Genomic DNA, 14,851 nt, shown 5'->3' with positions numbered 1-14,851 from the left:
GGAGACCATGTATTTTAGTTCTAGTACGTTAGAAATGCAATTACAAAGAAAAAATATGAAATTTGAATTGAGACTACTCATCATGGGTTAAACAATAAAACATAAGACTTTTTGTTTTCAACGTTGCGATATATTTTTAATGACCTAAGTTATGTTTTCAGATTTTTTCAGTTCAGTTGATTTGTGTATGTTCGCGGTCCTTTTTTTTTTATAAAAATACGGCTTTAGATTTTTCAGATAAATCATTATACACAAAACACATTCTAGCAAAACATATTGATTTCTACTTTAGAAATATGTATTGTTTGACAACTTGCACTCATTGTTATAACCAGGTTACGCCTGTTTACACCTAGCTTTGGATTCGTCTTACGCCTGTTGATGAAAACGTGGCAATTAAAACGGCTTAGTCATTGTTACTCCTATGGTCCCGAATTAAACGAAATTTACCAAATATTCAAATTAAAATGTTTAATAATATCTAAAATTAATTCAGTATCTAAACGTGGAGTCGGTATACCAGTGCACACCACAATAAAATATACATATAATAACATATAAACCTCTACGGACAAAAGGCACGCTGAAAATGGGAACATCGTTTAGAAATGGTCAGAAACCTTGAACAGTGAACAACCTCACACTTAAGGAGCTAATAATCAAGAAACACATTAACAAAGCGGTAAACAAAAAAAAAAACCAAAAAAAAAAAAAAACAAGTGGGCACAAAGAACAAACAAGTTGGGCACCGTCTTGCTTTGCTTTGCGTGTTTCGTGCGTGCGTACGTACATGTATATTTGTATGCGTGGACCTTTTAGTGCAAGAATTTTGCACCTCCTGTAAAAAGGATGAAGCCTCGGTGCCAATACACCTTTTAAATTCTTAAGTTAACATTAGCTGTCTCAGCATGGGTCATTTGTTTTTATTTGCCTCAGGAACACGCTCATGACCTTTCAAGATTACTTCTTTGACATCATAATTTGAGCTTTGAACTACAGACTGCACGGCCTTTGCAAGTGATAACTCTTTGTCATAGAAGACTCCAATTTTCCCATTGTCATATAGGATTTTTAGCTAATTTTTAAAAACGCATAACAGTGTGAGGAAATAAATAACGGTGACTACCGGAAATCGCTGCTAAAATTTCATATTCAATATGTATCGAACTCGAGTGAGAGCTAATTATACATAAACTATTTACAAAAATAAACGCAATAAAGGCAACTATATGACAACTAATCATAACTTTTAGCAGCAAATACCTTACCAGCAATTACGTACCTTATACGCTGGTACTGTATTACAGTTTATAATAGTACATGTATATTGATAACCGGACCTCAAGCCTGCCCAGTACGGGTTGTTTAGAGGTCCGGTAATCGGACCTCTAGACTCCGGGTCTAGAGGTAGCCACTTGTGGATAGAGATGGGCATTTTTGAGGGGGTTTCTTACTTAGTCTAGTCACCCTGTATTCAGTTTGACAGAAAAAAAAGCAATTATAATCTACAAACCTTTTAAACTCTTGTACTACTTCATGGCTTCTGACAAGTCGGTCAAAATGTTTGCACATCCGGGCTTAGTCTAAATAATGAGACCTCGGGTAGACTGATTTTACATTTTAATATTTCGCGCTGTCTACCTAGCGGATGTGGATATCGACCAGTCAAAAAGTATAACGATATTCAACTCGCGAGTACAATTTATTTGGAAAAATCCGGGATAGGCTACAGTCACTCTGTTGACATTTCTAATCAACGCGTCCATCCGGACAATGGCGCTGTCTAAAACATCTTGAGACTGTGACACTTCTAGTGACCTGTTGATCGATCCCATACAACTCGAACTCGCTCATGGAAGTTTCCGATGTCCATTACTTTAATTTGTCATTATTTGATATTAGCTGGCTAGCTTGGGGTTTTTTTTGTTTGTTTTTTTTCAGTCTATCGCAAATCGCGCTCAAATGAATAACAAGCTTTCTCATCGGTTGATAGAAAAACAATACCCTACCATAATATACTGCAATCGGTTAAAGCCGGGTAAACCGCATAATGCGGGTAGTATTTCACGCACAAAAGGTTCAAAACTGTTCCAGCGCATCTTGCGTTGAAGGCACCGCATATTGCGGTTTATATACCGCATGATGCGCTTTTAAACCGCAGAATGCGGTTTTTGAGAGTTTTGGACCAGTTCGTATCCTCTATTTACTAGCTAGTTCCTCGTTTCAACTATACACACGCACCCGTTTAGTTATACACTTGTACCTCACTAATTCCCCGTTTTGTTGAAACACACAGTTCCACATTTCGCCGATACACAAACACCCGGTTTGTTACACATTTACCTCAGTTGGTTTAAACACAAAATTCCCCGTTTTGAATGTGAAAAAAATTCATTGCTTAACAATTGAAGATAGCTTTAATCTAAAGCCTCGGATAATTTAAAAATAATAAGAATAAGAGTTGATAGAAATATGAAGTTCCCAGTTGGTAGGTTTATAACTTAAATCCCCAATTGGTAGCGTTTACATGTATGTGTGTGTGTGTGTGTGTGTGTGTGTGTGTGGAGGTAAGGGGAGTGGGTATGAAGGGTTCTCATTCGAAGAGTTTTACTGCAAGCTGAAACAAACCAACGTTTACAGGTAAGAAGGCTTGATAAAATATTTTCGAATCAAGATATGAAATATGTTATACGAGTTCAGGGATATTGCTCTAAGTTAACCAAAAGTGTTTCCGGTTTACGCACAATTTTCATCTTTTCTTTCAGGTACTCAAAACATGGAGATAAAGAAAAAATTCGAATATGGCAATGAAAATAGTTTTATGCTTGCTTTAATTATAATTATGATAGTAGCTACCCAGATTATAAGGATCTCACAAAAACTGCATGCCTGTGTAAGACAGGGTTGTCCCAAACCTAAGGGGCAGCGTAGAAGTTAGATTTCTATCCACGCTGTACCGAGATTTGAGAAATCACCTTCCTTAGGCAGTCATTTTAGATCATTTTCTTTCATTAACACGCTGTTTTCAACGCATTTAATGCGCGTTTACTTATAGGCACATCTTGGCACGTGGTGTTTACTTGGTGCTGTTGGAATTGATGGCCATTCATTGTATGTCTTACCTCTTTATCTAATTATATTGGATAAAACTATCATGATAAGAAATTGCATATTGGTTTCTATCTTGGTCATATCGGATTAACCTAGTGGCCTACCCCTCAGTTTTTATCATAAAAAGTCACCTTTTACCTTGTTGATGACAGAAATAATGGGCATGGCGATGACGGTGAGAAATATTTTAACGTTATGTTTGGGGAAGCAGAATTGCTGAAAACACCAGAAACACAGCCATAAGAGGACACTAACACGACAAATACTTATGTCGAGGCGGCAAGATAATCCATCGACTTTCTGCAGTTAAATTGCCAACAAAATTCTAAACATATATGTACTGGACAACACAGTATTTGTTGAAGGAATTCGGTTGGAAGTTTTTGGTTTTTAAAAGTTAACCGTATTATTATTGTCGTCCATGTACCACAAGTTTGCATAGAAAGGCATTTTGCAGCAGAAGTTTGCATTTCGAAGGAAATGTAATGTAAAGACGGAAAGTGAATGGCCGCAAAAGTGTCTGTCCAGGTATTCTAGTACGTACTGTGAATGTTCAAATACTTCTGTTTTTATGTAAGAATTATAGGACCACATTCGTAACAGATCGCATTTGTAACAGATTCGTACGTATGCGATCGCATTCGTAACAGGTAAATTGTGTTACGAATGTGTTTGTCCAACATGAGGGTTGACATGAGAAGCACATATGTATCCTGTTGAGTTTTACTGCAAATGTTCAATCAATTGGTTGTCATCGCAACATCATTAAATGACTGCCATAAGCACGATCACAAGTTAGCGTCGTCGTCGTCGTCGACGTCAATGACATCATCAAATTATTTGAGCCGCATCATGAGAAAATGGGCCTTCGGGAATCATCGAGGCTTTGCGACCAGTGTTGGCCCAGATCAGCCTGCGCATCCGCGCAGTCTAGTCAGGGCCCACACCGTTCGCTGTTATTTCAAAGAAGGCTTATTCTACCTGAATATGAAATTTTCTGATCCTTTTTCAGATACAAAAATGCACAGGTCAGCCTAAATATACACTTTCCGGAAATTCACGAACATGTCTGAATGCCAATTTTCCTGTGACGTGGCTCAATATTTATTATCATTTCTGCATCCGCTGCCACTACCACTATAATATGATTACAACTTCAGCTACTTCTACTGTTACTTCGACTAGCTAAAATGTAGACCCACATGCTCAGGTCACTGGTTCGAACCCGGTGGCGACATACATTTGTAGCTATCTTTCGTCATCCAGAGCTTTTTCAAGTTGGGTGACAAACACGAAGTTGCCATGTCCTGGGACAAATTATATACAACTTTTCATGGACGGAGTCGTTAGCCTTAAGTCTAGGAGGGCCCGATCTTGTGATGCGAACTAATGTCAATGAGATTTTAAGAAAATACACCTTATTTTTTGATTACCCTCACACCACTGAGTCCGCCTGTGAGGTTATAGGCCTTCTTTTAATATAATCCCGCCGTGAAATTGCGGAGTTTGTGCGTTGGTGCAGTTATATTAATGTTCTTGTCCTTGGTATAACTTGCCCATGCATTGTCAAATTTTCTTATTATTTGATACAAAAGATCAGCATGGATAGAAGGTGTGTTGCGATCATAATCCATGTTGCTATATCCAACAGTGGCGTAGCGTGATCAGTTTAGATGTTACTCAAGGGAGTAGTGTGGGGAGAGGAATCCCCTCTTCCGGCGGGGTCCGGGGAGCCTCCCCCGCCGAAATTTTAGAGCAAATAAAGAGAAATGGTGGTTTCTGGTGACTTTTCTCATCAAAACTATGCTTCCTCAGTTTTGAACGCAATATTCACACATTGCCTTTATTATCGTTCCGTGAACTTAGATTTTATATTTCAACCTAAACATCTGTCACAAGACTTTTGTCTCGTATCATTATTTACTTGATTTCCAAGGATGTAAGTTTCGAAAATCAATGTTCATGGCAATGACGATTGTTGTATTAAATGCAACTTGTAAACATGCAACAGATGGCTAAAATAACCTTGGTCTAGAAATCAATATAATGCTTACAACATTTTTCTTTAACTGCAATATCTAAAAGAGAATTTACCGTAAGTGCTGGTTATAAGCGTGTATTACATATGTGTATCCTAGGTTTAAAGAAATCGAGGTATTACCGTATTTCAAAGGTATTGAAGTATGGGATGTATAACTATTTCTTGCGTTAAATAATTTAATTGATGTATTTTTTTTTTCGGCAATAAAACTTGGTTTCTCTATACTCCCCCTTCCTACGACGGAGTTAAGTAGGTTTGAGTAGGTGCTTCGCAGCATAATGACCCGGAAAGTATATTCATAACGTAGAAATTAATGAACTGACAGTTTGTATGACTGATATTGAGTGTTATACTATGGCAATGCTGACAACAAAGCCTAAATGTTAATTTATGACTTTGTTCTTTTTGCTTCCATTGACGCTTTGATTATGGGATAGATAATTTATTTTTGAGCGTAGCGATTAAGGTAATAATCAACAAATAATCAAAGCCTTCGAGTGGTTTATCGTCTATTTTACCTAGGCTCAGAGTTCAGATGCGTAGGAATTGAACCACGAGGGCGTTAGCCAGAGTGGTTAAATACTGAAGCATCTGAACCGTGGTAGATTAGACGATAAATCGCAACATTTCCTTCATTGTTTAACTGGAAATCAAATCCAGCCATGTTAGAATGCTTGGGAATTCATAATTGTTACAGCCACAGTTGTTTATTCTTCTGAATTTTACTAGTGATGGACAATTGCTATTAAGCAAATTGTTCTTATGATCAATAGCAGCTATAGTATATATGCATCTGAAATCATATGTGTATTTAGAACTTTAAATATATTTAGTTTTAAATAAGTATTTACAATAACAAGTGCAAGCGGAGCAAGAAACAACAAAATTTAGAAATTTTGATAAAAGAGCAACAGCAGTCTGCCGTCACAAAAAAAATTATAACGAAGTCAAGGACCAAGACAACAGCATACTCATATGCTTTGACATTGTCCCTACTTCCATACCTCCTCCTGATCAGTTTTTTATTGCTTCTATGGAGTTTTTCGCCTTTTTATTTTTATTTTTTGGATCTTAAAGATACTCAGGTGAGTAACCGAGTATGGCACGCTACGCGCATGTCCAAGATCAAGGTCACAGCTCCCCACTGAACTTAGATTTGTTTTGTTATTTGTTGTAATATATATGTTTGTGTCCGGATCATAACTCGCTTTAGTCAGATTTCCAAATACTTTGGTACAAATAATCGCCATATATTGACAATCTGTACTAATCATAAACCAAGTCACCAGTGCAAGGGTCAAGGTCACGGTACTTAGTTCAACGTTGATGTATTTCGTACGATTAAAATTGGAACTAAGACAACTTATTGAATAGTTGAATAGGTATTAAAACTTATGTCTTCCGATAGTTTGTAGATATTGCCTTTGCTATTGCTTTTGCTGGTACATGTAGTATCGTGCTACTATGAATAGACCAGTCATGATAACGGTATTCTTGCCAATTTAATTGCCAGATAACGACCCAGTACCAAGATATTAACCTGACCGGAAATATATCTCTTATTAACAAGAGGGCGTCATGGCCCACTATCGCTCACATGAGTAATATTACACTATGCATGTTATTAAATCTGCGATTTTTGCCATTTTAGGGTCCATAACTCTAAGACAAATAGCGTGATATGGCTACTTTTCGCGGGAAAAAAACAAGATCTTAATGATATATAACTTCAATGCTAGTTTGGTCAAAATCAAATAATAAATGTGATCTCTGTCATGTTTACAATGCTAAAATCAGCAAATTTTGTCATTTTAGGGGCCATAACTCCAGGACAAATGGTGCTATATAGCTGGTTTTTGCAAGGAACCGACATGTTATAGATGTATAACTTCTATACAAGTTTGGTCAAAATGAAATAATAAACATGGACTCTATTTTGTTCACAAGACTAAAATAAGCGCGATATGGCTGTTTTAAAAGGAGGCGAGGTCCTATATAAGTTTAATAAAAATCAAATAATAAATGTAGTCTCCATTGCGTTGACAAGGATAAAATCAGCATTTATTTTTTGCCAATTCAGGGGCCGTAACTCCAAGTCAAATGGTGCAATACGGTTGTTTTTGAAAGGAACCGAGATCTTATAGATATATAAGTTGTGAGCAAGTTTAGTCAAAATAAACAAAAAATGTGGTCTCTATCGCGTTCACAAGGCTAAAATCAGTAATTATTGCCATCTCAGGGGCCACAACTCCAAGACGAATAAGGTGGTATAGCTGGTTTTCGAAAGGAATCGAGATATCATATCTATGTAAGTTCTGTGCAAGTTTTGTCAAAATCAAATAATAAATGTTGTCTCTATCGTATTCACAAGAAAAATGTGAACAGACGGACGGTCGGACGACGGACGACGTACAAAGGGTGATCACAGTAGCAGTTTTAGAAAGTCTCTATCGTATTCACAAGAAAAATGTGAACAGACGGACGGTCGGACGACGGACGACGTACAAAGGGTGATCACAGTAGCAGTTTTAGAAAGTGTTGTGATAAACGTATTCTGGTTGTGATTACGACAATTCGGTCGAATGTCGGTACTTAGTGCCAACATGCAAAACTTGCATTTTGTTGCGTAAATACTCTATCTACAAACTAAATGGAAAATGACAAACAAAAACAAAACTTTATAGAAAAGATTTAATTGTTTATAACAATCATTAGAAGAATTGATAGGTGGCAAAAAGCGAAAAGAGATTAAAGCTCTGTATATTAAGGGATATAAGTATCGATGTTTTATGTACATGACCAAATACAAAGTGTAAATATCAAAATCAATAAATGGATTTCTTAAGAAAATGTTCCGACGACTTCTTGTTCAATAGAGGGCCACTATCACTTAATCCAGAAAATATCATTGTGAAGAAATATTTATAAGCTAATCTTTTGACCGAAAAATATTGAACTTTATACTATTAACAATACGTGAACGAACAATGGTGATGCTAAACAGAATGATTGTGTAATGGTACATGCTTTGATATATAGGTAGCTCTGCACGTTTGGATCGAACTTTTTTCTACAATGTAGAATTTGATTAAACTCTAATTTTTCAAATCTTCAGAATATACCTAGAAAATTCAGCAAATAAAAAGATAGGGTCGTTCGCTTGATTTTTTGCTACACTGATTTGAAAAATACGGACCTCATGCTATACTTCATTATGGACGTCTATGGGAAAATAATAACTTTCATAACATTTTTGCGAATATAATGTTTTCCTCAATGTAGATTTTGATGAAACTTCTCACAGTTCTGAATAAAGACCAGGCCCGTAATTTGGTGAAATAAAATGTTTAGTCCGTATGCTAATTTTTAAGACATTTGACCATGATTAAAGTGAACCGGACATTTCACGTTAATTTTAAGATTTTATTTTGAATTATTCAACGTGTCATATGTTTTAATACCATATTTTGACTTTCGAAATATAGCAACAGTGCCATTAAAATAAATTTACTCAAAGGTTGCGATTAAATCATATTAAAATGATTTTCATTTCCGTACGCCGAATCCAGGCTTTATTCTACGTTTCCCGGATAAATGACGTTTCGCCATCACTTCAGGTTTATTAAACGTGCAAAACTACCTTAAAGCAGATACAAACAATTCTATTCATTATATAATCATTGTATACTTGTTCTGTGCATATTGATATACTGTTTATAAGGTTAAAGAATCAGAAGACGTATTTATAGACACTCATGACGACACACACAATGGTTACAAGTATGCTGACTCGGGACAGGTATCGCTCCGATGCTCCATTACAAAGTTCTCCTGTACAGTAGCAAACGTTTGCGCCAGAAATTTCTTCGCAAGAGTTTTTTTCTAAGGCAGGTAGACAGTTTCTTACTGCCGCTAAGAAAAAGATAAATAAACGATAGTAAATGGCCTTATACAATTTCATACAAGGAGCACTTAACTATGATGACACATAAACAAAATATAGAATTATTCAATGAAAACATCTAGTTATAAAAAGTAGCTCTAAAGGGATTACAATAGATATTCAATTTACACACTTGTGTATCATTTAATAAGTGTTTAACAGACATGTAGGACTTTAATCATTGGTCAAACCTACAATAGTGTGTGACTTGACAAACCAAGTAAGTAGGTTTGTAATCTTCTTTGAACATTTGCTTGCTTTTGCTGCGGGTCACCAAAAGGCGGTCTAAGCCACTTAGTTACCAGCCATTGCATATACAACAAAAGAAGCTGTACCGGAAAAATATTATAGACGGGTTGCTCCAAAAATCCAACAAGTACATTATGCAAAATACAGAAAGGGGGGTGGGGGGTAGGAAGGGGTAGGGGTATAAGAAATAGGGGGTGAGGTTGGGGCTGGATAAGCGGGGAAGTGGAACAGCGATGAATATCCAATGTCTGGTAACTTTCCAAATTCAGCCCAAAGTGGAAAATTATAATGGCTAAAACATGTTGTGTTTTTAGGGTAATGAGATAGCATTTGTTTGAGGGAATCATTAAAACGGTCCTTATAAATAAAAAAAAAATACTTTCAAATAAAATTTTGCAGTTTGATTTGTAATACCCTTTTTTCCGTTTCTATCGATATTTATACACTAAAATATGTACTTATATATTAAAACTATACTCAGAAATTGTTCATGTTTCAGTTGAAAATTATAGTGATATGTTAAATTAGTGTAATGGAACCATGGAAATGTAAATTTAACACTGGTCTGTTAACGGAACATAAAAAGGGGTAATACTGTAATTATTTCAAGCGTCAAGAAGTGATATTTCTTTAAATAAATGCAAATAAAACAATCATTCTTCTTACTTTATAAATAAAATGTCTTGAAGCTAAATTAAACAAGAAAGGTACTTTAAATATCTCCGTTGCAATAGTAACTTTAAAAGTTATGATAGGTAGATGTTTTGATAATAAAAAGAATGACATTGAAGCCGTCAAAGAAACCCTTGATCATACATTTAAAAATGAGAGAAAGTACCTTCAAAACACAAGCCCCACGGCATATACATATTAAGCTTACATTATTAAATTTCTAATGAAATATTTGTCTCAGTCGTGTTCTCTTTGCTGTAAGAGGATATTACAGTGTAGGGTGATAATTTTTATATTGACTGTACACCCGTATATTTTCGCTTATAAGACGTATTGTTGGACTCATATTTACAGTTCAGAGAGTCGGGAGCATCTTATAAGCGTTTACTACAAGGAAATTAAAAGAAAAGGAACAGATTGCATGTCCGGCGTCTTACAATCGAGTGCGTCCTATAAGCGAAAATACACGGTACTGCATAATTCCAAATCTTCAACTGTAGTAAATAACTTCCAGGAATTAATAAAGTATGGAATTTTCATCACATCTAAATTATCAAATACGATTTTTTTTCCGAGTAACTTACTTCCGTCCTTTTCAGTTTTCATACACGACCCACTGCAATCAACTTTGGACACGCCATCGGCACTAAACGGGTCGTCACAACCAGTGAGACAACTATAGCACTGCAAAGCTGACACTTGCTGGACTAGAATTGAAAGAAGGATCCTTGAATATATTTCGCTAAGCTTCAATTTATATACTATTAGTCGGATAAAACGCTCATTCAAAGCTTATGTTGTATTGTTATATGTCGTGCCGATTTTAAATAAAACTAATACCATTTTATCTTTTTATCTTATCTCATTTTATGTTATTTTATCTCGCATATTTCTTCCATAATTAATGACAGATTGACCTTGAGAATAGTCATGCAGAAGCTAGAAGTATATAATAAGATCAATTTAATAAATTTCGCCGACACAGACCAAAATAAAAATAAAACGTAACGTAAACGTTATTAAATCAATACATACTACATTGTATATTTATCTTTGTTGGGTTTAACGTCGCACCGATATATAACGACTTTCCAGCTTTGACGGTGGAGAAAGACTTTTAATTATTTCATCACGGGCGGATACCTGGGTAGAATCACCAACATTTCCTTAAGCCAGCTGGACGTCTTCATAATATGAAAAATTAAACGTCCCGGGTACGGCTCCAACCCACATCGATGAGGCCTCAACAACGGAGGCCAAAGTGTACGTAAAGATGTATAATTCATGAAACGCATGTACTAAAAAAATTCTAATCTGCTTGTCTGTGTTAAAACAGACTACGTGCGTTGACGTCATGTTTTTGTTGCGACCAAGAAAGAGCGCTTCTGTACTTATTTTACTGTTTTAGATTAAGGGCATATAAGAATCGAAATAGTTTATAGCAAGACCGCGTCCTCGAAAAATTAATACGGAAGACGTACAACCGCCCATCGTGCATTAATAGTGGTAAAACTCTTTTGCTTTAAATTATTTCTTAATTCAGCGTGGACGACACAAGCATAGAAAGGCACATTGTTCGGTTTCGTTTCGAATATTCTCGTTAAGCTTTCAAAGATACATAAATACCGACAAGCGTTTGTAAAAGTAATGATCACATGACGTAAAAACCATTAACGATTAGGCGATATTTTACATATACATGTCTCATAATCGACCTCTTCCTGCCTGCACAAATGTTGTTACTGAGAATATCATGCAAAAAAAAAAATGAACAACAACAATAAAAACAAACTAACAAAAATACACGCAGCAGGAAAAGATGAAATTAGCGCTATTTCTGGAGAGTACTGTATATGGATTCGAAGTTCCGGATCATTTAAAAAATGTTTAGTTACTTGGTTTGTTGATAGTTTGCGCATAGCCTCATCTTTGTACTTGTTGATCAGCAGTCCATACAAAGTAATAAATCTCAAGTTACGCTATTTTTTTATTTTCTTAAACTGATATAATGCCTCGTATGATGCGGTGAAAATTTTAGTTATAACTTCTGGTGCTCTGAGATCATAGAGTTCGTTTAACGTCTGTACAACACATGAGCCGTGCCACGAGAAAACCAACATAGTGGCTTTGCGACCAGTATGGATCCGCGCAGTCTGGTCAGGATCCATGCTGTTCGCTAACAGTTTCTGTAATTGCAAAAGGCTATGAAAGCGAACAGCATGGATCCTGATCAGACTGCGAGGATCCATACTGGTCGCAAAGCCACTGTGTTGGTTTTCACATGGCGCGGCTCATATACAAGCTGAAGCTTGTGACAGATATGCATTTTTCTTTACCTCTCTTGATTGGACTTAAACTGGGCTTGTTTTTATAACGTTTTTTTTTCATTACGTTCCATGTTTTAAAGGGTTAACCGATATAATTAAACGCTGTACAAGTTAAACTGCTTTGCTTGAGGCTTGACTGTGATCAGATCCTTTACGAAGCTGAAAATTTAAATGTTCTACATTATGCAGGCAACAAGATTATACGAACGAAATAAATACAGGATTCCGGCTAATGAGCTTATATTTTTTTAACCTGTGTTTGATTAGACGCTTATTAATTTCAGTAGTTGAAAAAACTTAAAGTTAAAACGTCTACGATTATTAAATGGAAAATAATCACTTACCAGAAAATATGAGCAAGCAAACTCCAAGACTTAGTACAATTTTCATCATTTTTACTAGCGTTTTATTTAATATAAAAAAGCGATGTTTATGCACCAGAATCCGCCGCAGTAATAACGATAGCGTTAGTAATTTTGTAGGTTGGCCGGGTGGGAGACACTCATGCAGAAAAATACCAGATCACAATACATTAGATACTGATGCTCTTGCATACCTGACTGAACATGACCCTGTATTTTAGCAGTTAAAAATGAATAAATTTTGCTACAAACCAAACAACCTAGACATGTACACTTGTAACAGATGAAAGACACACAAACATTAAAAACTATACAAGTTATCATTTAATTATAAAAGCTATGAATTCAATGAGACAATATAGGGTTATATCAATATAACTTTATCATATGAATTACCGGGCTGAAAATAAATCTCCTTATCTCCACCATTTGGTACTGGGCCGATATTTTTCAATGAAAGTCTATATTTGGTTTGCTGTAATATTATCAGATATGCATAGATTACAAGGAAACTTGCAAGAAGCTTAAATCACGATCCTTCAAAAGCTCAGCAGCATGAATATGCTATAGACAAAGTTGTAGCCAATTAAATATTGTAGTTCCAAAGTCTAGGTACCAGACTTAAACGGCCTTTGACTTTAGAGTATTTCTGAATTTTGTATGGATTGGTTTTACGAATATTTTGTGCCATTGGATAAAAGATAGTAAAGTTTTTAGCTATTTCTGACAACATTTCCGTGCATTGGTTAAATACTGTTCTTTTTTGTGAAGTCACCTTGCTTGATGTTACCTAGGAAACTGACAATTATTTATTATTACAAGTTAGGTCACTAGGTTGGTAATACGATTTCATCTCCGCTGCAGTAGCCCCCCTTTGTATAAACTTCCTCATAAACGTTTAAACGTAAGAGGCCTTTGGCTAATACATACATGTATGATTAAAAGTGAGCGTAGAAAGGAATTTAACTGACTATTTGATGTAGGGAGTTATTGGGTGTTGGTCACTGGTCTTACTATTTGCATTTCTGGCTATAGCAGAAACCTTTTTAGATTTAAGTTAGTAAAAACAGAAAGGTGTGATCAGTATGAATAACCCTTAGTAACACAAATGCAATATACTAAGATATTTTGTATGGTGATAATACTATGAAAAAAAAATAGAGATGTCAACGTTCCTATATTCCATCAGAACTCATATGAGCCGCGCCATGGGAAAACCAACATAGTGGGTTTGCGACCAGCATGGATCCAGACCAGCCTGCGCATCCGCGCAGTCTGGTCAGGATCCATGCTGTTCGCTAACAATTTCTCTAATTCCAATAGGCTTTGAAAGCGAACAGCATGGATCCTGACCAGGCTGCGCGGATGCGCAGGCTGGTCTGGATCCATGCTGGTCGCAAACCCACTATGTTGGTTTTCTCATGGCACGGCTCATATGTAAGAGGTACAGATTTACCACTAAAGTTTTGACGCGGTTTGTTATAATTTACTAATTATGTTGGGTCCGGCCACACATTTACTCAAGAGACAATCACATTATAGACATGTTTTATATAGGAATGATTGGCATTGTTAACAAAACAGCGATTCTGGACTACATGTGAGATTTTATTTTGCTTACATTTATTCTGCACTCATTACATAATGATGCAGCAGAAGCGAATGTTGTCAAACACTAAGTATGTTAGGGTTGCAATTAATAGTACTTATGGCTCCTTTTAAAATTCATCAATCCATAGATTATGCTATTTTTGACCAATATATATAGTTTGATAAACACTTTTTTTGCTATGCTAATGTCAACATTTGAAGAAAAATAATAAGTAAATTAATTTCAAAAGTCATGTAATAAAACACTTATCGAAAGGTTTGCCGGTCAATAGGCAACATTTCGGAACTCAGGCAATAGTTTTGACCAATAAGTCATTCAATATGTTTATATTGAAAACTTAATTTATATTCGAAAACATTTTGAAACATTTCACATAGCATATATTACATCAACATATTTCAATTATGTGTAGTATTTGCTACGAATAAGAATAGCCGAATTATTTTTAAAAAAAAGTATATTTCGCTAGGCTTTATAATAATCTTATAATTATAATTGTTATGATTCTCATTAAACCTTTGCACCAGGCTTTGC

General features: G+C 35.6%; 1 protein-coding gene across 1 annotated transcript; it reads right to left on the bottom strand.

Moving 5' to 3' along the window:
• Positions 1-7,825: 7,825 nt before the first annotated feature.
• LOC123542733 (uncharacterized) lies at positions 7,826-12,847 on the bottom strand. Its single transcript, XM_045328716.2, has 3 exons — positions 12,688-12,847; positions 10,601-10,723; positions 7,826-9,064 (listed from the first exon to the last, which is right to left on the bottom strand). The coding sequence occupies exons 1-3, from the start codon at positions 12,734-12,736 to the stop codon at positions 8,883-8,885; spliced, it is 354 nt and encodes a 117-aa protein (XP_045184651.2). The 5' UTR covers positions 12,737-12,847; the 3' UTR covers positions 7,826-8,882.
• Positions 12,848-14,851: the final 2,004 nt, after the last annotated feature.

The sequence above is a fragment of the Mercenaria mercenaria genome, chromosome 19 (assembly GCF_021730395.1).
Source record: "Mercenaria mercenaria strain notata chromosome 19, MADL_Memer_1, whole genome shotgun sequence".
Taxonomy (NCBI): domain Eukaryota; kingdom Metazoa; phylum Mollusca; class Bivalvia; order Venerida; family Veneridae; genus Mercenaria; species Mercenaria mercenaria.
Note: the sequence above shows the minus strand (reverse complement) of the source record. Positions and strands in the feature narration are given on the sequence as shown.